The sequence below is a fragment of the Miniopterus schreibersii genome (assembly GCF_964146895.1).
Source record: "Miniopterus schreibersii genome assembly, chromosome: 12".
In the NCBI taxonomy this organism is placed as follows: domain Eukaryota; kingdom Metazoa; phylum Chordata; class Mammalia; order Chiroptera; family Miniopteridae; genus Miniopterus; species Miniopterus schreibersii.
In genome coordinates, this window is record NC_138112.1 from 47,942,480 (window position 1) to 47,966,036 (window position 23,557).

The 23,557-nt window shown below is 49.6% G+C and overlaps 1 protein-coding gene across 4 annotated transcripts in view; it reads right to left on the reverse strand.

Moving 5' to 3' along the window:
- PTPN5 (protein tyrosine phosphatase non-receptor type 5) overlaps positions 1–22,678 on the reverse strand; it is a 46,822-nt gene extending 24,144 nt beyond the window's left edge. Inside the window, exons 1-2 of one of the 4 annotated variants that reach the window (XM_081153288.1) lie at positions 22,371–22,678; positions 9,056–9,132 (exon numbers count right to left, since the gene is read on the reverse strand). Coding sequence is in view for 2 of the 4 variants with exons in the window: in XM_081153291.1 (XP_081009417.1) it covers positions 9,056–9,080 (25 nt within the window). In the remaining 2 variants the exon portion in view is untranslated. Of the gene's footprint in view, positions 1–9,055; positions 9,133–22,370 lie in introns of those variants that run through there. The other 3 variants (XM_081153291.1, XM_081153290.1, XM_081153289.1) reach the window with 3 other exon arrangements.
- Between the last annotated feature and the right edge of the window lie 879 nt (positions 22,679–23,557).

Genomic DNA, 23,557 nt, shown 5'->3' on the forward strand with positions numbered 1-23,557 from the left:
GATACAAAATAAATATCCAGAAATTAGTTGCATTTTTATACATCAGTAATGAACTATCAGAAAGGAAAGCTAAGAAAACAATCCCATTTACAATTGCATAAAAAAAACCCCCCACCTAGGAATACATTTTTAAAAATAAGGCCTATCACTGAGTAGGCCTTCTTGTGGGGATTGGGAAGTGGACATCTGGCCAGCAGCTCCCTGACGCTGGCTCTGTTTCCCCTCTGGGGACCCCTTGCTGCCTCCCGCACTCACACACTCCAGCCTCACCTTTCACCTGTCATACATCGGATGCTGTGGCTGTAGGCCAAGGGGTTCCAAGGCCATTGGCGATATAGCAAGAAATTCAAGGGGGTTTAATAAACCAGGTCACCAACAACAGCCTGACACTGTAGCTGGTAAATGCCTTCCTATAAAAGTGAAAGATGCTAGAGTACCACCATCTTCTCTGAGGGCGCCTTCACTTTCTCAGTCCTGGGACCACTGAGTTTGTGCAACCAGTTCTCAGCATCTTAGCGCGGCCTCACCCAGAGCCAGTTCCTGTCTCTCAGGACCAGAGAGCCCAGTCCCTGGAGGCTGAATCCCCAGCAGTATCCCTCCTTCCATGGGGACCAGGCATGGCTCTATCCGGGTACCCGCTCCCAGCCTCCTGCAGAGCTGCCCTCGAAGGCCCAGCAGGAAGAGGGGAGTGGAAAGGCCAGGCACTGTGAGCTTCGTGGCGGTGGCCATGTATTTCTTCCCTGAGAAGAGGCATTGTCTGCGGCCTGAGCAGAGGGCCCTGGATGGGGATGTGATATAGGAGACCTATGGCCACCTGGGCGCGCTTCATGAAGGCCGGATCTCCTTTCCAGACTTTTTGTCTTCTCTTTTCCCCTTTCTGCTGGGATTAACTCTTTACTTTCAAGCTCCCCTCGCTGTGGGGAGAAGCATCCACCAGATACAAGGTGTCAGGCAGAAGCCACGGGAAGGCCTTTGGAAGTATTGGCAGCAAAATGGTACTGGGTGTTAGACCTCAGTTCAGCAATCTCCGTACCTGAGTTCTGGCTAAGAAAAAATTCAGAGTCCAGACTCAAAGTGTAGGAGAAAGTTTATTTAGAAGTCACAGAGGTAGAAGAAATGAGCTCAGGAAACAAGTTACAGAGGCAAAAGAAAGGCTGTTGGAGCTTAGGGGAGAGGGAGAGAGAGACAGACTTGCCTGGAGAGACAGGAAAGAGGGAGGAAAGGTGCAGGCATGTTCTAGAAAAAGAGAGAGCACATCTACCTAGGAATAAATTTAACCAAGGATGTAAAAGACCTAGTGGAAGCATATACCATGTTTATGGATAGGAAGAATTAACATTATTAAAATGTCCATACCACCCAAAGCAATCTATAGATTCAACACAATTCCTATCAAGATACCAATGGAATATTTCACACAACTAGAACAAATATTCCAAAAATTTATATGGAACCACCCTAAATAGCCACACCAATCTTGAGAAAGAAGCACAAACTTGGAGGAATCATGCTACTTGACATCAAATTATACTATAGGGCCAAAGCAATCAAAAGGCATGGTACTGGCATAAAAACTGACATATGGATCAATGGAACAAAGTAGAGAGCCCAGAAATAACCCCATGCCTTTAAAGGGTGAGTGGCTTAAGTAATGGAAAGCTGGGGGGAAAAGAATGGGACATGAGATGGAGTTGGAAGGAAGGAAAATTTAGGGGAAGAAGCAGCTAGGATTATGAAGAATGTGAAGGTTTATAAAGAGGAAGCTCTGTTGGATTAAAGATGTCCACAGACTCTCTGCACTCCTCCTATCAAAAGGTGAAACAGATTTCCCTCCCCTTGAATCTTGGCTGGCCCTGTGATGGGCTTTGATCAATAAAATGTGGCGAAGTGACACCATGTAACTTCTGAGGCTGGGCCTTCAGAGACCTAAAACTTCTGTTTTTGACCCTCTTGGAACACTCTTTGGACATCAGCTGCCATATAAGAAGCCTATTTATCTTGAGACCACCATGCTGTGAGGAAGTCCAAGTTGGTTGCACAGACAGAAAGGCCAAATGGAGGAGCATGGAGGTGCCAGATGTGTAAGAAACGCTTTTCTGGACTTTCTATCCCAGTCCAGCACCAGATAAACACAGGTGAGTGAGTGACCTCAGCTGATGCCACACAGAACAGAAGAACCATCCAGCTGAGCCCTGCATGACCCTCCGAATAGTGAACAAATAAAATGATTGTTTTAAGCCATTAAGGTTGAGACAATTTGTTAGATAGCAACAGAGTGACAAAAAACAGGTGCTGAGACCTGAAAAGGAGAAATAAGCTTAAATGAAAAGCTGAGTTTTTTTAAAGATATAAAGAACTTCCTGAGAGCTAGGGTGATTAGTCCCTGGCCAGACCAAAGAGAAGGGTGACAGCATCTGTCACTGCATGTTCAAGAATACGATGGATACCCATTTGTCTGAAAGGGCTTTAACATCAACCTCTGTGGAGGCAGAGGACTCGATCAGATGGCCTTTCTTCCAGTTGCAAAGATTCTCTTTCTAGTTTCCTCACACATCCAGGTATCTCCCTAGAATAGAACTGTTTCTCCCCTGGTGAAGGAAAATGGATGACTGCCCCGTCCTGCAACTCTGGCTCCTCTTCCCACCTGCCTTTGTAAGTAGACAACACTCCCGCATGTGTCTGTGTTGGTTCTGTGAGGTCCCAGGGCTGTGGTGGGGAGTCATGACAGCCAGGAAGCTATACTGTACACTCTGCTGCTGACGGACTGGCCTGGGACTTGATACCTGAGCTCTGGGAACATGCAAAGGGGTTTCTGTTCACACCCCATATTCTGGAACACTCATCACCATCATTATGACCTACGATTTATCAGGCACTGGGTAATAAGCACTTTACATGCATTGACTCATTTAATCATCCCCCAATTCTCTGTGAAGATCTTATCATATTATCACCTTAATTTTAGTGGCGAGTTTGGAACTCAAAATAGTCAGATAATTTACCTGAGGTCATGCTACTGGTCAGTGGCAGAGCTGGGATTTGAACCCAGGTCTCTTTGCCTCCCCACAGAATCCCAAGACCCAGCTACCTGGGCTGCTGCCTCCATAACTGTCCTGGTGTCTGAGAACAGTTAACCTCTACCACTGCTGACTAGTGTGTACCTGGCTTGACACTTCTTTCTCAATACAATGGAGTCGTTACAGAATGCTGTCCAATTAGAGTTCTTAGCACATCTAAATGGTGTTTTTTTTTTTTTTAATTTCCATTCCAAAGACTCAAGTCAAAGACAAGTCAGTGTACCATCAGCCACAATAAACACCCCTAAATGCATTAAAAGTCTTGAGTGGAAACAAAACTACCCATTAAACAGAGAAATAAAAGTCTACAGAACCTAAGCTGCTGAGTGTTGACAGACACAAGTGACATCTCAGCAATAATACTATCTCCGGGTCTGTCTGCTCTACATGTATTCTTTTGAGCTCCTGCACCTGCCCCCAGACCAGTTTGAACCAGTGCCAGACACCAGACTGGGGGGCTTTGTGAGAACAGGGGTTGGCAGGTGAGGGACAAGGCACATTATTAGGTTAACTTGTTCCTTAAAAGGCTTTGATAGTTAGTTCCCAAAAACATGAACCAGGACCCTACTCATCCTTCAGGTCACAGTTTAAAGGTCTTTTTTTCCAGGAAGCCTTCAACGAGTCCCCAATATAGGATTACATTACTGGTGCACCCTTCCATGGAGTCCTGTCCTCTTTGAGAGCTGGGACCAGGTCTGTCTTTCACTGTATCACCAGTGCTTGACACAGCACTGGGCACAGAGTAGATGCTCAACAAAAACTTGTCAAACTGATAAAAGGGTAGGTTGACTTCTCAATGGGCCCTTGTTGGCTTCTGGCATAAGAGCTTATCTGTGTTGCAGTGGCGCGGCCATGAAAGCTATGACCTAACCTCCCTGATGGCCAGGAGGAGTAGCTGCAGGGTGAGGACAGCAAAGGTTTCCTCAATACAGGCCTCCTCTTTACTTCATAAAAGGCTACCCCTGATGGGCAGTGGCATCTTGCTGAAACCTAGACCTTGTCCCTCTGAGAGAAGGGTCCACTTGATACCCATGATGATATAAAGCCTAAGGCCGGTGGAGAGTAGAATTCAAAGCACTGGGGCTTAGGTAGAGAGTCGCCCAACAGGCCAGCTGCTCTTACCAAATGGACAATGGACTACTCAGGCTTCAGTGTCTACTCACAACCTTGCATACAGCCAGCTAATTGTGACATACTAAAATCTCAGGGTGGCAGTGATATCGTGGCTCTGGTCAGCTGCCAGCCATAGGAGGGCATTGGAAGCAACCTGTTCCCAAAAGCAGTGTTTTCCTTAGACTGGGGCCCTAGCTCCCTCTACTCTGGCTGTGTCACTCCCCATGGGTGAGAAGTCCACAGGGTGCAGGAGGCGTGCACATGCTCCCCTTTCCAGGCCATGCTCTGGCTACTGCGGCTCCAGAGCTCCCTGCCCAAGGGGCCTAAAGCCTGCACCTTCTGAGGGTAGACATGGCCTCCTGCTTGGGGATCTTTAGGTCTGAAAGGTGGCCAAGGGTGGGGTGTGGACCACGCTTAGATGCACAGGCTGACATGCCCACATACATGTACACAGGGGCCCTTGCAGTGTAGGACTGAGCGGCGGGGTGATGCAACACTCAGGGCCCCATTTGCAGCCTGGCTTCGATCCCTGCAAATGTTAGGAGCAGGCCTGCCCATGACCCTGCCCACTGGAGACACACTGGTGGTGTTGTGCCATTACTTGTACCTGCTGTTGCCTATCTACCTCCCTCCTCTGCCCTGTATCCCTGAAGAAGCTGCTGGTCCCAGGCTAGGCCTGCAGTGGTGCTGGCTGGGGAAGGAGCGGAGGCCCCAGCATCGGCAGGGTTGCCTGGTTTCTTGCGAATGTGAACACCTACGCGCAGAAGAGGGGGAGTGTGTATAAATGTGTTTGGGTGACTGTGAGCAAATAAGCGAGCCAGCAAGGGAGAATGAAAAAAAGAAAAGGAGGGTGACCATGTGAAAAAGTGCGCATGAGGGAAGAAGAAAAATAAATGTGTGTGTGTGACAGAGTGGAGGAGGCACCGGGGGACACACCCAGTGCCGGCTGCGGTACCTGGGAATGATGCGTAACTGGGGGCCTGGGGACGGGGCACAGAATGGGAGGGAAGGAGTATGCCAGCCTGTCTGTATGTGTGCATGAGAAGGGGTGTGGCTGTGGAAGAAAAAGAGACCTAAAGAGGGAAGGGGAGAGCAAGCAAGTCTGTCCATCTCTAAAAACATGTCTAGTGGAAGGGGGTGCATGATGGAGCCATGGAGCTAAGACAGCCTGAGTGTGCAAGAGGAAGAAGCCTGGCAAGTGCGTGAGCTTGAGGGTGGGGGTGAGCCTCCATTGGGCTCTGTAAGCCAGGGAGGGCACGTGCCTGCATGACTGTGTGTGGGCATGTGCACGTGAGTGCGTGTGCACGAGGCTGTGACGAGTGAGAATACATAAGAGTGTGTGAGCACATGCCTGCCCCTGGGGCAGCTGTGGGTCCGGGTGATGCCTGAGGATGTTTTCACCTGGCAGTTCCAATCCGGAGGACTGTATGACCTGCTTGGTGATGGCTCAGGTCTGGGTGACTGTGGCTGGGAGTGTCGGCCCAGCCTGGCAGTGCAGTGCGTGTAGGAATAAGTGAGTCATCAGGCAGGGCTGGTCCCCAGTCTGCCTCCCCTCTGGTCTTGCCCAGCAGGGAAGACAGCTGGGAGGAACAGAGATTACTCGAGGGCTATATTTTTACACGATCATTATGCAACTGCTTGCAGTGCCCATGAGCTCATTCTGAAGGGCCAGCGCCCCAATTCTCTTGGTCTTTATACTGCCATCTCCCTTTATGTCCAAGTTGCAGTTCAGGTCAGTGGTTTCAGCTGGCAAACATTTGTGGAAATCTACTTACCAGCTTCCAGAACCAATCTCCAGTCTTTTCCCATCCCCAGCTCTTTGGCCTTAATTCTTTCCATAGCACTTATCACTACCTATCACACTATGTATTTTACTTATGGGACACACAGAAAGGTTAAGTAGCTTGCCCATGATCACCCCATGGTAAGTGGTGGAGCCATGCCTGGTCAAGGGTCCCTGCTGTTAACCAATACACAACACTGTTCTGTGGGGGTAGAAATTTTCTCAGTTTGGTGCACTGTTGAATCTTCGGTGTTTACAAGAGTGCTCAGCACACGTAGGTGCTCAATGAATAGCTACTGAATGAATGAAGAAATGAGTGGCTGAATGTTAGACATGGAAGATGAAATAGAGAGGTACTTGCCTTCAAGGAGCTCATGGTCCCATAGAGGAAACAGACAAAAGTTACTTCAATATCATATCAAGATGGCATCATGGAGTCCTGAGGGCCACACAACTAGCCTCACCTCTGGAAGGCAGAGTTTTGCAGAAGAAGGACACAGAAGGGGACATGCACAGCGTCCCCTCCTCCCCAAATCCCCCCTTGGGACAGACACTCCTTAGCTCTTCCTACATCAATCTACAGGGTTCCAGAAGATGATGATGGCTCCAGGAGCATGAACTCTGAAGAGATAGCCTGGAGTGAATTCTCACTCTACCAAACACTAGCTAAGTGACCTGGACAGATTCCCTAACCTCCCTGGGCTTGGCCCTCTCATCCATAAGATGAAAAGAGCAAATGATGCAGACTCCCTAGGTTAGTGGAGGGGACTGCATGACATATATATGTAAAAACATTTGGAATAGTGCACATAGCACAAGAAAGGCAATGTGCCAGCTCCAATGGCGATAACCAATACTCCCATTCTACACTGGTTGCTGGCTTTCAGGGAGGAAAGGGAGAGGAGGTCAGAATTAAACATGCTTATTACTTATAGCCTCTCTGCTGTGGCTTCATCCCATTTTCCAGAAGCAATTCAAAGCAGGGCAGGGACTATGTCTGCTTTATTCACCACTATTATCCCTAGCACCCAGTATAGTACCTGACACATAGTAGGTGCTCAATAAATGTTTGTTGAATAAGTGCTTTTATTTATTTAATCTTTGTGAAAATATTCATTTTGTTGTTTCCACTTACATATGAGGTATTAGAGGCCCAGCAAGGTTAAGTGATTTGTTCATTAACACAACCTGTAAACAGAACAGCCGGACTCAAAGGCCAAACCCCATGCTCTTTCCTCCCCACCATGCTACTCTCTGGACAAATATACATCATGTCCTATTTTCCATGGATTTTTTTCTAGCCAGTAGGGGCCATCCCTGGTTGTAGAATCATCTCCAAATTCTGTGACTCATATCTGAATCACAGAACTGTTTAGTAGTTGAAAGGGACTTCTGATGTCATCTTGACCTCCCACCCAGTGTGGAAATTTCCTCTCCAATGTCTATCCAGAAAATACCTGAATGCCTCCAGTGATGGAACACTCATTTTCTTCTTCTTAAATTATCAAGTTCTATGACTGGACCACTTTGAGTCAGAAAGAAGGTTCTGCATCTCACGGGCCAACAGGCCTCTCTAGTTTCTGTGTTTTGGGTTTATGCCATCTTCCTAAGAGAGGCACAGAATGAATTGGTTGCCCCATTCACAAGACAGTCTTTCAGATAGTTGCATACAGCCCTCACATGCCTTTAGAGAATTCTTTCCTTCAAGCTAGTTGTTTCAAGTCCCCATGACAACTGTGCAGTGGCCCCTGTCCTAGACCATCTCAACAGGAGATCCAAAGTGTTTTGAACAATGGCACCCCCTACTGGATAAAGTGTGAATTACACCATGGCCTCAATGTTCACCTGAGGAGCTTCAGCAGCAACTGGGGCGCTGGCTCATGGTGTGAATAAAATGAATGCTTACTTTTTTTTTATTTTTTGTAATCCTCACTCGAGGACATATTTTTATTGATTTTGTGAGAGAGAGAGAGAGAGAGAGAGAGGGAAATATTGATGTGAGAGAAACATTGATCAGTTGCCTTCTGTATGCATTCAGACTGGGCATCAAATCCGCAACCTAGATATGTACCCTGACTTGGAATCTGCCACTTTTGGTGTATGGGACGATGCTCCAACCAACTGAGCCACCTGGCCAATGCAATAACTGTTTATTTTAAAGAGTCATTGCTTTAGTTGTTTTAAATGTCTAGCTTAAAGAGTGTCACTGAAGACTCCATTTTAAGTTTCCTTGCCAATCATGAGGTTTCTGAAAAGCTACAGGCTTAGGACTTCAATATTAGAATTCAAATGGCTGGTTGTTTTTTTAAACAAAAAAGGTGTAGAAGGCGAGATATGAAAATGTATGTCGTATTACAGGATTATGGTAATTTTTCTTTTGTTTACTTTTTATTTTCTAGTATTTCTACAATGGCTATTTGTTATAAGAAGAAAAAAACACTAATAAAAAGTTTCTAAAAAGAAAAAAAACCCCATAAAAATCTTCCCCCACCTTTCTTCCCTTTATTCCTTCCAACACTGCTTGACATGACTTGGGTATTTAGTCTATAACCGGGACATCTGCCCCCCTGGGCAGAGTCCCTTGGTAATATCTCTGTGGTGACATGGCCCAAGGTTCAGACAGCTGGGCTCTCCCCAGCTGTGGCCAACCAGACTCAAGCGGCACAATTTTACTTTCACAACCAGGCTTCTCAACAGGGCTGGCAGGCAGTTTCTTCACATTCTCCACCCCACCTTGGGTTCATGCCACAGTCAGGTTGTGTTTCCTAATCTTACCTTGTGAAATCTGCACAGCACGCTGCTGGAGCCCAGCTCCTCACCATTCTCTCCACCCTCCCAGTATACCCTCAGCCACCCACTCTTCCCTCCATGCGAGCCAGAGCAGCTCCAAACGATGATAGGTCAGAAAGATATCAAGGACTAGAAAAACAAATCCCATTTAAATGAAGATCTATGGACCAGCTGAGTCACTCCTCTCAAGCAAGTTCACAGCTAAGCAGGCTTTACTCCAGCCCCAGTGTCATCTGGGGCTCTCTCCCTCCATTCAGAACTCTGGGGGTCATTTGGGTGCTGGAAGACTCACCCGGCAGTCTCTCACTGCAGCACATGTCCAGGGCTCCTCCCTCGGAGTCATCAGCAGTGTGGTTCTCTCCTTCTCTCCTGCAGCAGGATGAAAAACGGGAGATGATGCTGTTGAGCTAGGATCAAAACAGAAACCTGGGCAAAGATAAAAAGCCTTCCTTTTCTTGCACTGTGTCCCTTTGAATAACCCCACCCCACTCCATAGGGGGATCTTAGGAAAAGACCAACCTAGAGAGGGGTCAAGCTGCAGAGATCGGAGAAGTCTGCAGGTATCTTCCATGTGAAACCAGTAACAGTAGCATCACTATGACCACCATTGTCATCATCATGGTCATGATGATCACCATCTCTACCATTCAAGGAGGGCTTACCATGTGCAAAGCACTTTATAAATTTTATCACACTGAGTCTTCATTGTGACCCCATGAATTAGGAATTATTAAACAGGCTCAAGAAGGTACAGAACTTGCCCAAGGTCACAGGGCTCATTAGGGTGGAGCTGGATATGAAATGACAGTCTAGGACTCCAGGCTCATGTTCACTGCAGTGCTGTTCTGCCTTTTAGTTCCAGTGGGTTTAAAAGCTGAAAGCATTGGTGGGGTAAGCAAGTAGAGGGGTCCGTAGCACAGTCTATGTCCAGCTCCCCAAGGACTGCAAGTGCCCTGTGCCTCAGGCAGTGGACAGTGATACACAAAACTCTTTTCCAGAAATAGCTAGAAGTAGCAATATGTATTTTTTTGGCGTATTCTAAATGTTCTATTTCTTTCTGAAATCAGAAAACCCTCTTTCTAGACCACCAGGGCACCTTCCAGGACTACACTGGGGTCTAGCTTTTCTCCTTTACCCAGTAAACTGGAAAAAGGTTGCTGTGGATCAGGCAGACCCCATGAAGTGTCTATAGACTGAGGCGCTCTGAGGGCAACTGTGCAGCTCACAGGGGCTCCTGACTCTGGGAATGGCCTGAAATGCAGGTGTGGGCTCCGATGGCCCGGCCTGACCTTCATGTCCCTGACGCCTGACAGCAGATGGCTGATCCATGGCTGGACACACCAACCAGGCTGGGTCAATCAGATGTTCTTGCCTGTACTTTTCAAATGCATGCTGGAGGGCCTGGAGCCTGCGGTTGCTGGGGCTGAATCACAGTAGCTGCAGTGCCCTAGAGAAAAGGTCCAAAACATCTGCTGCCTAGGGCCTTGGAGCTGCTGCAGTCCAGCGCATCCTGAGTCTTGATTGGGCAGCATGTCCATCAAGGCCAAGAGATGCCCCAGAATCCTTCCAGTAAATTCCAACATTTTAGCATAAGCTAGTGGGATTTGATTTCTGAGACTGACAACCAAAACGAACTTTAATATAGCCCGACTAGCATACTACTTTCAAGATGTCCCAGAGGTGAACTGCCTCTCTGCCCACCAGTCCTGCAATCCTGTCTCTCGGACTGGTCCTGAGACCGATCTCAGGCTGGGCTGCAGATCTGAAATAATAAAGGGCAGACAGGCTGGCTTAAGGTGCTTGCAGCTGGCGTTGCATTATTTGATATTTTCCTCACTGCACTGGCATGGTCTCCGACAATCCCAAATCTGCAGAGGGTCCTTTCAATGCCTCCTGAGTCTTTCTACCTTTCTTCCTCTCTACCACCTCCACCTTGGCCCAAGTCCAGCATCTCCTGCCTAGATTACTGAGGCAGTCTTTATTTAATTTATTTTTATTTTTTTAATCCCCACTCAAGGACATTTAAAAAAAAATTGATTTGAGAGAGAGAGGAAAGGAGAGGAAGGGAGAGGAGGGAGAGAAGGAGAGAGCGAGAGCGTGAGAGAAACACTGATGTGAGAGAGTAACATCAATTGGTTGCCTCCCGTATGTGCCCCGACTGGGCATCGAGCCTGAAAACCTAGGTACGCGCCCTGACCAGGATTTGAACCCACGACCCTTCGGAGCAGGGGATGATGCTCCAACCAACCAAGCCACACCAGCCAGGGCCCGAGGCAGTCTTTTAACTGGTCTCCAGCATCCATTCAGTCTGGCCTCCAAAACATTCTCCATGTGCTCCAATATATACATATGGCTATACAGGTTGTGCAGTTTACAACCTGCACAACTGAATGGGACAGGCTTGAGCTAGAATCAGCTCTTTCCAAACTCACCATTTATCATATAACCTTCCTTGAAAAACGACTTGAATGGCATCATACTGCACTTGGAACAAAGATAAAAATCCTTTAACAAAGTTTACTTGATCTTACATGGTCTGACCCTTGTTTATCCCTCCAACCTATTTCCTGCCCCCTTTCCTCTTGACCTCTGCACTCTGGTCAGGATTTTTCATAATGAGTTTGTACATGCTTTTCTCTACCTAGAAAGTTCCCCTGGCTTGACTTTTCAATACTTTTTTCTCATAGCACTTGACACAATTTGAAATTTCATTTTGATTTATGTCATTATTTGATTAACATCTGTCTCAACCATTAGACCATAAGTTACATGAGGGCAGAGGCCACTATTTCTGTTTTATTTTCAAAGTCTCACACAGTGGCTGGCTCATAGTATGTGCTCACTAAATAAATACTTGTTGAATAAATGAATGTTGCCCTGACCATCTTGAAAAACCACCAGGAACCTCAAACGTGGTTATCATCTGAGCTACCTGGTGGGCAGGTCTTTGTTAAGCCACTTGGAACCCTCCTCCAAAGCTGCTGTCAAGAGTAGTCACAGAATCACACATCTGGAGCAATGCGTTTGCAGAGAAGGAAACTGAGGCACAAAATGGGGGTTTGACTTGCCCCAGGTCACACATTGTGGCCACGGAAATTGGGATGAAGAAGGCCTATCCCTAATCTCCCAATCCTGAGAAAGAACTTTCTCTTTATTCTAAAGAGCATCCCCGTCTGATGACAGTCCATGAGGGTTGGCCACTGGCTGGGTGCAGAAAGGTAACCAAGGTATCCGGATACCTCCGGAAGGGGCCCCAGGGGTGACTCACAGACGTTTTTACACCTTAAGCCTCCCTGGCCCCAAGCTGCGTTCAGAATAGCTTGGTGCTGCATGCATGCAGAGGACTCTATAAATAAGCTTCCTAGAAAATGACTAATTTCATAATCAGAGAAACAGAAAGAGTAGCACCTCGAGTTTGTAGAGGAAAATGGAGCAAGAACCTGCTGCTCAGCCCTGCAGCTGAAGAACTCCAGGTACCCTCAGCCCAAACCCACATGTCGAGGCTGTCCAGGGGAAGGCTTTAATTAGATTTCCAAAGAGAAGAGATGGTCCATTCAGGCTACCTGGAGAAGCCCAGTCTCTGGGCACTGCCCTCCCTTCTCCTCGCCAAGAGCAGAAATAGCTGCTTGCAGTAGATTGCTGCAGGCTCCTTCTATCTCCTCCACTTCTATCAGTGGGCAAAGGAGCAGAAAACTGTGACAACAGGCAGCAACTTGCTGGAGTGGCCCCCTACTGTTGCTCTTCCAGCCAGAAAACCCTGGAGATGAAGGGACATCACCTAGCCTGTCCCTCCCTCAATGATGGGGAACGTCTGGGAGGGAAGAGAACCTTCCCAAGGCCATTGCCCCATTTGACAAGCATTTGCCGAACACCTCCTATGAGCAAGGCGCCACAGCTGTCCCAGGAATATAGTGACGCACAAGCCAGGCCCCTCCCTCCACAGCTCCCAGTCCTCCTGGAAAGAAACATGTGCAAACATGATGTACCCACACCTGCTTTCATTGACACATGCATGTGACACCCCGGGAAGGGCTCAGCTCAGCTTGTGGTAAGGGGGCTGGGGAGGAAGTCTTCTCCAAGGGGAAGGTAAGAGCTGGTTCCTACAGGATGTTTCTAGGTGTATGAGAGGTCTCAAGGGAAAGACCTTTCTGTGCAGCGCGGAGGCCCGAGATGTATGGAACAGCTGGCATTAGTTGGAAGCAGGCTGGTCGGTGGGTTGAGGAAGCGATGGGGGCTAGGCCCCAGCAGAGGAACATGAGCAAGAAGCAAGCCTGGCTGCCAGGAATCCTGCCTCCTGCGGGGGACAGCTGTCTTCCACTTGACCATGGGGCTCCCCCACACTGAGAGGTGCCCCAGGCTCCTCTACCAATGGCCTGGGCTGGGGAGGTCTGTAACAGGAAGTGGAGCCAGCAGTTCTGTTTGAAGAATGGACATTAGACCCAGCTTACGGCATCTGATCTGGTCCCAAACAACTCTTTTTTTTTTTATTGTGGCAAAATTCACATAACATAAAATTCATTTTAACCATTTTAAGGTATACAGTTCAGTGGAATTAAATACATTTACAATGTTGTACAACCACCACCATTATCTAGTTACAGACATTTTCATCACCCCAAATGGAAACCCCACACCCATTAAAAAGTTATTACCGACCAGGCTGGGGTGGCTCAGTGGTTGAGTGTTGTCTCATGAATCAAGAGGTCACCGGTTTGATTCCCAGTCAGGGCACATGCCCGGGTTGCGGGCTTGATTCCCAGCAGGGGGCGTGCAGGAAGCAGTCGATTGATGTTTCTCTCTCATGAGTGTTTCTATCTCTATCCCTTTCCTTTGCCCTCTCTCTAAAATGAATTAAAACATATTTTAAAAAAGATATTCTACCCATTCTCCCCTTTCCCAGCCCCTGGCATCCTCTAAGCTTCTTATCTCTATGTATTTGCCTATTCTGGATATTTCTTATAAATGGAATCATATACAATATGTGTCCTTCCGTGTATGGCTTCTTTTGCTCAGCATAATGTTTTCAAGGTTCATCCAATTGTAACAGGACTTCATTCCTGTTTTGGCTGAATATTTATTTGGCTGTAAGAATATATTACATTTTATTTATCCATTCATTAGGTGATGGACTTCTAGATTGTTTCCACCTTTCGGCTATTGTGAACCAAAATCTCACTCAAATTCTGTCCTCAACATACTTATGACTTTGGGCAATCCTCTCTTACCCTGGGCCCCTGAGGTCTCGTCTATAAAATAAGAGGTCGGACTCTAAGTCCCTTGTAGCTTGAATATCATCACCATCATCTGTTCATTCACACATGTGAAGGTAATGTGTATCACCCAGCTACTCCACCTGTGCTGGGTGCCCATCTTCTCAGAGATTGTGGCTGGTGGCAGAGACAGATCAGGGACCTGCTGTGGGCTGGGTGATGTGTTCTATCAGAGGTCTGTCCAAGATGGACTGAGAGCACCTCACCTCGACCTGGGGGTGGGATGGGGGATGAGTGGGTGCTGTTAGGAGGCATCCTGGAGTGGATGCCAGCTGTGCCCAGGATTTATGCAGAGTTAACTGCTGACAGGTTGGAGGAGGGAGGCGGAGGACGAGCTGGGATGCTGAAGCTAGGATTCCTGGGTGGGAGGCTGAGCACCCAGGACCCTCCTGACCCAACCCCAGGCTGACAAGCCTTCTACCTTGGGCTTCACACTCTTGAGGCTGCCGGGGCCCTCTAGACACTCCTCACTGTCAAGAAGAACCTACCACCCTCTTGAAGCTCAGACTCCTCCATTCCCTGAATCAGACCTGTCTACTCCCACCTCCAGGCTTTTGTTCATGATGTTCCCTCAGCCTAGAATTTCTTTTCCCCTCCTGCCCAATCTTACTCATTCTCGACATTACCTCTTCCATGGAGGACTCTCTGATCTCCTAGGAAGAATCAAGCTCTCCCATTTCTGGGCTCCCCACATCCCCATCTTACATTTCTCTCTGCCTCTTACTTTGTTCTGCTACTATAGTTAGCTGTTTAGGCACCTGCCTCCTCACCAGGCTTTCAGTGACTTGGAGCATCTCCACCCCCTCAGCCACCTCTGCATCCCAGGTGTTCAGCATAGGGCTGAGTCTGTAGATGTACATGTTAAATGGTCCGATGGAGGGCGGGACAGGGTCTTGAGGTTGGTGGCTCTGGGAGCTCTGTAAGGGCAGACTCTAGCTAGGAGCTTCCCAAGCCCTGGAGATGGCTAGACCATGGCCAGGAAGAGCCCATATGCCATCCAGATTTTCATTACCATGGTCAGTGTGTAGGGGCAGAGGACATGCTGGTTCCAAGAGAACAAGTGATCAGACTGACTACCTTGTGCAAATGAGTCCCAGGTCTCAGAGCATGCATGTGGAGAGGGCTTGCCCTCCTTAATGGGAAGAGCTGCAGGGTACCACACACCCTCCCTCAACTCACGCCCTCATCACTCATTTCCAAGATGGGGAAAGGAGCCATCTGGGACCAGGGCAGGAAGTTTTCTCAGCAAAAAGCACACTGGAAACATGAATGGAGGAGAGAGGCCAGCTTTAGAACATCCAGGTAGGGAAACTGAGGCAAGAGAGGTTAAGTGACTTGCCCCAGGTCACAGTGTGAACAGTTATTTTCAGGTAGTTAACAAAATCCTGACTTCGAGGTCAGTTACCTGTCATTCTGTGTCATACCCCAAAGTTTTCTAATAAGTAGCTTTTCTGCCTAAGTTACTAAGAGTCAGTTTCTGTTGCTGGCAACCAAAGGACCCAGACTGATATGTGCAGCAAACTTGTGGAACAGATAGGCTCTGAGCCCAGGACTCCCAATGCTTAGTTCACTGCTATTTCTATCCTGCCAAGCTGCCTATCCTCCCTGCCCAGCTGTCCACTGTCCAGCCATCTGTCCCTACAACTGAGCAGACTGCAAACTTGGAGTGTTCTGCATCCCAAACACAGGGTCTGAGTGTTCTCTGCTTGGGATGTGCCCAGATAAATGACGACTTCTCCTCTATCCTGCTCTGTTGGTGGGAGACGGAGGCGTAAGCGTGGCAGAGACCCAAGGGAAGAGAAGATGGAAGTGTGCTGGAGAGGCCCAGCTTACAGTGGGGCTATAGGTGACCTTTCCTTAAGGTCAAGCTTCAATTCTGGGGCTGTTTAGGTTTAATGAGGCGAATGGTGGTGGAGTGGCAGGAAACCAGCAGAGGGCGCTCCCAGCACCAGGGAAACCAGGCCTTGGGGTCATGGAGCCTGGGCAAAGGCTGTCCCACCTTCAAGGGTGGAGGGCAGACCCCATTCCAGCCAGTTATTGATGGAGCCTTCAGCTGTAATAATGAGAACCTGCTGTGGATAGTCTTACCCTTGTGGTGGACCGGAGCTCAAAATAAAATCAACTGAAGAGCAGGATTTCAGAGTTCAATGTTCATCTCGTTTAACTCTCTGCTCTCCTAGACTCCGAAAACATTCCATTCTGCTCCCTGTCTCTACATCCCTTCTATTCCCCAAGTATACAGTTTAATTTACAAGGAGAAACAGGCAATCACAAACATGAAGGTGAGATCACACCTCTTGTGGGATGTTCTGGTATTTCCAATTTAGTTAGACACTCGCTCTTACCAATAATGCCAATAATGCCATTGAGTGCATTTTTTCTTTACTGGAAAAGCCCCATTCCCCCTCCCCCCCCGCTTGGAAAACTCTTTAAGATGTGTCCAAGACCCTGTTCAAATGTCACCTCTTCAACAGAACCTTCCCCAATTCCCTTAGGAAGACCTGGGTACTCCCTTTTCTGTTTTCACCTCTGTGTTTGGTAATCCTCTATTGATACCTGTATCCCTGCCTCACACTGCGGTTTATAATCCCCACAGCTTCTGATTACCGAGTGCTTACTGTGTGCTGGGTACCATGCCAAGCACTGTTCATGACATTATTCATTTCTCACTATAACCCTCTGAGCTTAAACCCAGTTATCACCCCCTCCTACACATGTGCAGATTGGGACCTGGAGAGACTGAGTCACTTGCTCAGGGTCAGACACTTGGTAAGCGGCAGAAGCAGGCTTCAAACTGAGTTTGCTTCAATGCTAGGCTCAGCCTTTACTTAAAACATTAGGTTTACAGCCTCTTATATGAACTTCCCTGTTTCCCGTGCTTAATACTCTATCTGGCACCAGGCAGATATTCAAGACATATTTCTTGGAAAAATCAATGAAAAGTGGGCTAAAGTCTGAGCATGTATAAATAGCTCATTAAAATTACCACAAAGCACAGGCTTTGGGATTGGGCTGCCGGAGCATAAATCAAGGCTCCCCCACTGGCTGCCCAATCTTGAGGAAGATACTTGACTTCTCTGTGCCTCAGTTTTCTCATCTGTAAAATCGACCAGCAATAGCACTAACTCATAATATTGTTGTGACGAGTGAACAGGACGCTCTTAGAAGAATACCTTGTACATAGTACATTACGTGTTAACTAGTATTATTGTTGCTAAGAGTTTTAACGATACTGCTGCTTGTCTGGCTCTGACACTGGCCCAGTCCTAGCACGTGGCCTCTGCCTTCTGGCAGACGCAGTCTCTGTCTTGGTCATCTGCCTTCTAGGACAGAGGCCTGTCCACTCTTGCAGCTCACCCCCTCCACCTGGAATTAGAATTCCAACCTGTGCTGGTTACATACCCACCCTGATCACAAATGATTTTGTGCTCTGGTCTCTACCTGCCTCTGGTTTCAGCCCGAGATGTCCCTAATGCCAAGCCTTGGCCTGGACTGCCAGGACCACCTGTGCCCTGCTTCAGATCATCCAGGATGATCCTTTTGACATCTGCCCTGAGTTTCACTGCTTACAAAACCGCCTCTTACGGGGCTTGTAGCACTCACAGAGGGAAAAGCTGGAGTTCAGAGCTAGGTTTGCTCCACCTGCAGCTAGGGAGGCCCCTAGCTCCTGCCATACCCCACTTCAGGGTCTAATCCTTTGTCAGGGCCCCTCCCTCAGCCTCTGATTGAACCCTTCTGTGCTCAGTTCTAGCTAAGCTGTGGCAGCACAGGCTGGGAAGATCCTGGCACTTTAGGGTTTGGTGGAAGAGTTAGGCAAACTGCTTCAGAAGCTGGGCCTGGCAGAGGCTGCATTAACTGATCTGAGACTCCTTTGCCAGAAGAGAGAAGAGTGTGGCCAGGAAGACAAATGGAACAGGAAAAAAAAAAAAGCCAGATGGGACCAGGAATCGAGGTTGAAAATTGACTGAATTCAGACTGAATAAACCTCAGCTGCATACCTACTATGTGCCATGTACTTTCCAATCCCTTATTTCATTAGACCCTTGGGGCGACCTTGTGAAGAAGATATCATTACTCTCCTTTTTACAGGAGCTGATAGGCACTCAGAAGGGCTAGGGACTGGCATGCGAGCAGGCAAATGATCGCTCTGGTCCTGCTCAGGTGCCCGATGGAGAAGACAGGATGGAGCCTGGTCCTGGGCAGAGGATGGTTAGTTCTCTCACTGTCTTGTGCCAGTGGACAGTTTGAAACCAGGGCCTAGGGTGGGCTGTCAACAGAGGTCTTCGGTCAAGGGTAGAATCCCTCAAAACATGACAGGTTGGCCATTCTGAGGTCACACACCTTAAGGCAGCCATGGTCCTCAGGAAAAAAGATGGATTTGGAGGCAGAGAGAACTGGTTGAAACCCTATGATGTGCCACTTTCTCCCCCCAGGGAGCCGGCCCAGTGTCTCAGAGACTCAGTTTCTTCCTCTGGGATGTGGGAGTAGCAAGAGCTGCCTGCCACAAGGGAGTGGTAAAGACCACTTTTGAGGTCCCTCTTCCCAGAATGCTTTTATTCTCCCAGGTCTCCTCCTCACTTCATTCAGGTCTTTGTCCAAATGTTACCTCCTTAAAGACAATTCTATTTAAAGGCAAATCTCTTCCTCCACTCTTGTCCCCCAGGCACTCCTCACCCTGGTTAATGTTCCTCCAGAGCATTGCTCACCCCCTTGAAATGTTCTATCTTTGGTTATATTTTCTGTCTGCCTTGGTAGAGCTTGGGCAGATAGTTCATCTTTTTCAGCAATGTGTCCCTAGAGCCTAGACCAACCTGGCGTGTAACAGATGCTTATATGTATTTGGAGAATGAAAGAATGAATGAATGAACCAGCTCTTAACAGTTTGGGGTGCTCAATGAGCCAGCTTTGCAGTAGTTGTTTTCAAGGTTCCCTATCAGATCCATGGCCTCCACTCCTAAGCCTCCCCACTCTTCCCCGATGGACTCTTTCTGTGAATGGCATCCTTAGCCACGCAGGATCAAAACCTGGTCCTCACTTCTCATTCCTCCACACATACCCAATCAGCTGCCAATTTTGGTGAAGCTGTAGCCTCCTGTATCAACTCCTTTTCCTCCTCATTCTTACAACCACCCCAGTCCAGACCATCCTTCTCTCTCACCTAGACCACTGCCACTGTTTCCTACCAGCTACCTGACAGTAGGTTCTCTCCCTCCGATCTGTTCTTCAACGGGCAGTCAGAGTGAGTTTCCTAATGGCCAGGTTTCATCATGTCTCTCTTATACTTAAAAACTAAAGACTAGCCCTAGCCAGTTTGTCTCAGTGGTTAGAGTGTCAGCCAGCGGACTGAAGGGTCTGGGTTCGATTCCGGTCAAGGGCATGTGCCTCAGCTGCACGCTTGAGTGTAGGAGGCAACCAATCAGTCTCTCTCACATCAATGTCTCTCTCTCTCTCTCTCCCCCTTCCATTCTCTCTGAAAAAGCAATGGAAAAAATATCCTCAGGTGGGGATTTAAAAAAATTCCCCTAAAGACCAACCCCTTAGCTCAGCACTCAATGCCCCCAGCAACTGTCTCCACCCTCCTGCCCAGCCTTCCTTCTCACTGCTCCTCTTTTTACCTCTTTGCACCAGTTGGAATGAATCGCTTTCCAGTTTCCACACAAGCCCTAGAACCACCATCCCTATTCTCTGCTCATGCTGTTTACACTACTTGCAATATTTCCGCTCCTTCCTTCTATTGTACAAATCATTTAGACCCAGCTCAAATGCTACCTGGCTTCCCAAAAAGCCATTTCTGATCTTCCAGAAGAATGAAACCCCTCCTTCTTCTCAACTCTAAGGGGTTAACAATCTTGCTTTTAGGGCGGGTCTTGGAAAAGGACAGGCAATGTGACATAGATGAAAGAGCTCAGAAACCGGAGTCAGATGATCTGAGTAGGAGGCACAACTCTAGCTCTGAGACTTCCACAGCGTGCCCCCGCAGATAAGCTAAACTCTGAGTCTCAACTCTCCCATCTATAAAATGGCAATAATAACACTACTGATCTTATATGTGTGTAATGAGAATTAAGTATAAGTGACAAAGTGTAAGAAAAGCTTTGACACTATTTAAGTTAATAAATTCAATCACACTTAGGTGTGAAATACCTGATAAACAAAAGTGTGACCTCTCCCAAGGAGGCTGCATGAATGACTTATGCTGGCTGAGCACTAAATACAGGGACGGGTCACTGGGGAAAGGATATTGATGAAGAGGGACTTTGAGGCCCTAAAATCTCATGTCCTTGAGAAATATGAAAAGGGGAAGTGGAGGGTACAGCCATAAAGCCACCAATTCCTGAGCGTTTTCTATGCCCCAGGCACTGTGCTAAGTACTTTACATAAACTATCTCATCTCATCCTACTCCTCACGGAGTAATAAAAGAAAACCAGGCCCATAGCAGTTATATAAATAAGTGCCCTCCCCCTCACCCCTCCACAGTTCAGACCTGAAAGATATCCTGAAACCCTTCAATCCAATGATCTCATTTTTTGGATGGAAGAACTGAGACCCAGAGAGGTTATTAGCATTTACTGAAACTGTCCAACCTGTAAGGAAGACCGGGCCTGGAACCAGATCTCTTCACTCTCAGGGTGGGAGCTACTGCAATGCCAAACCCCAGGAGCCACTACTCATTATGAAGTCTGTGCAAATGGTTCTTTTGGAGCACAGTGCCGTTTAGGTGGACTGCAATATGAATGGTGGATCCTGGAGTTACGTCACCTGGCCACCCTGGCTCTGCTCCATGCTGGGCTGCTCATCCTACTCAAGAAGGGAGCTCTTGAGACAAGAGCCTCAGGCACCTAGAGCCTGATCATTGCCCTCCTTACCAACTATCCCATCCAACGGAGTCTCCTCAGAGGTGACTGACTTTATCCAGTCACCATCCAGCTTGCACTCCTACACCTTACCTCTCAGGGCACCCTCTCTGTGCCAGCTCAGGGGATACCCAGCTGCCCTTGAGGAAGCCTTGCCCTGAGCTGCCAGCAGAGCCCGGTAATGCTGTAACTCAAGCTTCCCTAGCAGCTTTGTCAGCAACACTCAACAAACATCGAGAAGGAAGAGGTGGCCCAACGTGAAGGACTTGGGGACCTCCACAAAGCGATGATGAAAGGGTTGGATTAGAGACCTAGGCCTTTACAGTGGAGGGAAGAGTGGGTGGGAAAGCATGCAGTCAGGTCGAAGTGGGGGGAGGGGATGACTCTTTGGATGCTACATCACCTGGTCCAATTGAGGACACAGGCTCAGTGACTCCTGGGAGAACCAGGACGAACAACATGGTATCTGATCTCCTGTCCAGGACTGATTCATTCTCCCAAACTAAATCCCAAACCTGGAGTGCTTGCATAAGAGAGCTCTCCTCTGAGGCCGAATGAGGCAAATTAAAGGCTAACCTTTTTTTTTTTTTTTTTTACAGTTAGAATGGTAGCAAATGAATGGCACCTGACATTCCAAGTTGGGGGGGGGGCAGGAATTACAAAGACTTTCCTGGTACATTCAGATGAATTTTGGGGTTTGGGGGCTTCACTGGGAATAGGATCGAATTGTATCAGGGAAAATGAGTACCAAAGCTAGGGACTCTAGATTCTAATGCAAGCTTTGCCACTAACTCTCCGGTGACCTTGGTCAAGCTACCTCACTGGGCCTCAGTTTCCCCATCTGTAAAATGAGGGGTTAAATGAGTTCCAAAGGTTCATCTGGTCCTGACACGATCCTTGGTGAGGTAGCCCCTCAGGGCTCCGACCCAGGCAATCTGCAGGTTTTGCAGGAGCCTGGGCCGCATCTAGGAAAAAGGGGCATGCTGGGGGAGGTGAACGCACTGGGCTTTATTTTGGTGGTGGGTGGGAAGTGGGTGGTTTAAGCTACACGGTCCGGGGGTGGCGAAGCGAGGGAGCCGCAGTTTACAAGCCAACAGGCTAGCGGCGATTTCCAGTCTCCCTCTGGAGCTGCAGACCTGGAGAGGCGATGCAGCCAAGAGCCGCGCACCAGCCTCGGCCGCAGAGGCTCGGACCCGGGACCACTGTCCTGACCCCTCCCCGGAACCGCGTCCGAGCTCCGTGGGGAGTGGTTGCTGCTCCTTCCCGGCTCCCCAGCGCCGGGCTTCCTCCCCAGGGTGGGGACCCTCCCCCCCAAGTCCGGGGGCGCTGTGAGCCCCACGGGGGCGTGGCGGGGGCGGGCGCTGGCTTCGCTGCCCTGGGGGCTGGAGGAGGTCTCAGTTGCGTGGCGGCCCGGGGAAGGACCCTGCGCCCTCCGCCTTCCAGCTCCCCACACAAAGGCGCCGACGGAAATGCCACACTTACCGGCCAGAGTGGGCTCCAGGCGCCGGCGAGCGGGCGGGCAGCCCGGCAGGGAGGCTGTGCGCGCGAGTGTGCGTGTATCTGCGTGTGCCCCGGTGAGTGTCTGCGCGTGTGTGTGAAGGAGACCGCGCCGAGCTCTGTGCGTCTGCGTGTGCGGGGGCGTCGGTCCGTCTGTCTGTCCGCGCGGCGCTCCGTCCGGCTCTCCGTGCGCGCTCCTTCGCTGGACCGCCCCACCGATGCGCCTCAGCTGCGGAGTCGCAGGCGCAGCCGCCGGGTAGGTTCGGCGCCCCCAGCCCAGCCCGGGCTCCGCCCCGCCTCCGGGCGGGCTTGCGCTGCGCCCGGGAATTGCGCAGGGCCCGCGCGCCGGCGGGCGGGGGGCGGGGAGCCCCCGCGGCGTCTCGGGCCGAGCGAGGCCGGGTCGCCGACCGTTAATCCCTGACCCGGATCTCCGGGCACCCCTCTCCTGGATTCCGCTCGGAGTCCCCGCCGGCGCCGCCCCCGCCCCCGCGCCGAGGTTGCCTGAACCGGGAGGGCGGGGAACTGGAGCGCCGCATCCATTTCATTCATGATTTTCTTCCCTCCGGAGCCCCGAGCCCGGCTGCGCCGCTACGGCGAGCGCCGGAGGGATCCCGGCGGGGCCGTGCGCGCCGAAATCTGTGGGGGACGGACAGGCGGGCAGATGGCAGCGGGGGAAAATGAGACAAAGGGGTCAGAGCTGGGGCGGAGGGGTGGTTTGCACGGAGAGGGTGCTGTGGCGCTCCCCACTTGATGCTCACACGGTGCCCACAGCTGCAGAGGCGGAGAGGTTGCAGACCCGAGCGCACACGGGTGGGTGCCCAGGACCCGCTCCAGGGTTGGGAGGAGGTCCCCTCCTTTGCCGCCCTTCCTTGTTCCGTCTCTGGGGAGCAAGGCACCCCTCGGACAGTTCTCGCGCCTCTGACGCTTTACGGGGCGCGCACCTGTCTTGACTTTCTCCTGGGCACCAGGGCGAGGAGGCACAAGGAGCTGCCCATAACCCCGCATTCCCCAGGCTGGCACCCCGTTGGCCGGAGGTTCCATTTTTTTTTTTTTTTGAAGCGTTAGGGGATTCTAAGCTCCATTTTTACAGGAGGAACCCTCCAGCCACCATCCCCTTTTGCCTGGTTGTCGGCAAAAGCCTCCTTACTGGTTTCCCGGCTTCCACCCTTGGC